This window comes from Gavialis gangeticus, unplaced genomic scaffold (genome assembly GCF_001723915.1).
Source record: "Gavialis gangeticus isolate Ggan-Ray unplaced genomic scaffold, GavGan_comp1, whole genome shotgun sequence".
NCBI lineage: Eukaryota > Metazoa > Chordata > Crocodylia > Gavialidae > Gavialis > Gavialis gangeticus.
The window spans coordinates 5987184-5988691 of NW_017729029.1; the positions used below are offsets into that span (position 1 = coordinate 5987184).

The window sequence follows — 1508 nt, forward strand, 5'->3', positions numbered from 1 at the left end:
GGGGGGGGGCTGCCCCACATACTCATCCCCTGCCCCACATGCTGGGAGGCTTGGGGGGCAGTGGGGCAGAAGTAAGGTGCACTGGGTCAGGACTGGCCACTGATGTTTACAAATGGGTCCTGGAACGAAAAAAGGTTGAGAACCACTGAACTACAGAATCAGAAGCGAGCATCCAGTGCTGTCAGGCATTCTGGCTTGCCTCGGCTACATGGCTGGAACAGATGCTTCCTCTGGAGCAAGCTCCTTCAGCCTCCTCCAGCAGGAAACAGAAGAAAAGTTCTTTTTCTTGACCATGAATATAAACAAATGGCACTGAGAGACAGACACCCTCAGTATTCACTTGCATTACCTTTTCTAAGAAGCTGTCTTCTCCCTGAGTGTAGAGCAGGAAAGAAAGAGGAGGAAAGGGTCATTAGCAGAGAGAATCTGATTTAGGATTATCCAGAAACAGAATCAGCATGATGAGAACCCACCAGCACTGACTGTCATTTACTTCTCATGTTTTGCTGACACCACTAAAGTTTAAGCTACAGCTGAAGATTTGGGTCCCAATTAGCAGAGCCCCTGTTCACATGATGTGAAGCCATGTCAGGATTTCAGTGAGCATCCTTAAATGGTTTTGTACCACTGCTCAGTACTTGGCAGACATCCAAGCCAGTTGCAGGAGGACATATTTGGGATCGGTGCCTGTGTGAAAGCTCTTGCCCATTTCCCTTCTTGTAGCTCTACAATCATAATCAAGTGTCCTCATACAACCGCACCTGTCCATCTTCTTCCAACCAATAGTTGGTGAGTTAGAGACACTCATGAGCAACACTGTATGAGGTTAGGAAAATGACCAGATAAACAAGCTTCAGCTTCATGGTAAGAAACACCATCTCCTCTTTGTAAGGCACTTGTCACCAGCAACTGTTCCAAGCCATTTCTAGCTGGGCGCACAGCGATACATCAGCCACTCCTGAAACGCAGTAGCCATGTAGCAGTGCACAACACCATAATTTAGAATCATAGAATCAGTGAGTCAGAAGGGACCTAGACAGATCATCTAGTCTGACCCCCTGCCATGGGCAGGAAGGAGCACTGGGGGTGGCAGGGGTCATAAGACCCCAGCCAGGTCCCTATCCAGTCTCCTCTTGAAGATTTCCAGGGAAGGTGAGAGCACCAGCTCTCTGGGGACCCTATTCCAGGCTCTGGCCATCCTTACTATGAAGTAGTTCTTCCTGATATCTAACCTATCTTCCCTCAGCTTGTGGCCATTGTTCCTGGTGACTCCAAGGGGGGCCCTGGTGAACAGACTTTCCCTAAGTCCCTGCTGCTGGCCCCCGATAAGGTTGTAGGAAGTCACAAGATCCCCCCTCAGTCTCCTCTTGCGGAGACTGAAGAGATTCAGGTTGCTCAGCCTCTTCCCATAGGGCTAGCCATGGAGGCCCCCAACCATACGAGTGGCCTTCTCTGCACCCTCTCCAGGTTCTCCACATCCTTCTTGAAGTGCAGCGTCCAGAACTGGA

At 50.0% G+C, this 1508-nt stretch overlaps 1 protein-coding gene across 3 annotated transcripts in view; it reads right to left on the reverse strand.

Annotated features, from left to right (window-relative positions):
* OCRL (OCRL, inositol polyphosphate-5-phosphatase) overlaps positions 1 to 1508 on the reverse strand; it is a 34169-nt gene that overhangs the window by 8124 nt on the left and 24537 nt on the right. For 2 of the 3 annotated variants that reach the window (XM_019521159.1, XM_019521157.1), the window contains one exon: positions 350 to 373. The exons of the other annotated variant lie outside the window; for it this stretch is intronic. In XM_019521159.1, the coding sequence (XP_019376704.1) occupies positions 350 to 373 (24 nt within the window). The remainder of the gene's footprint in view (positions 1 to 349; positions 374 to 1508) is intronic. 3 annotated transcript variants of the gene reach the window in all.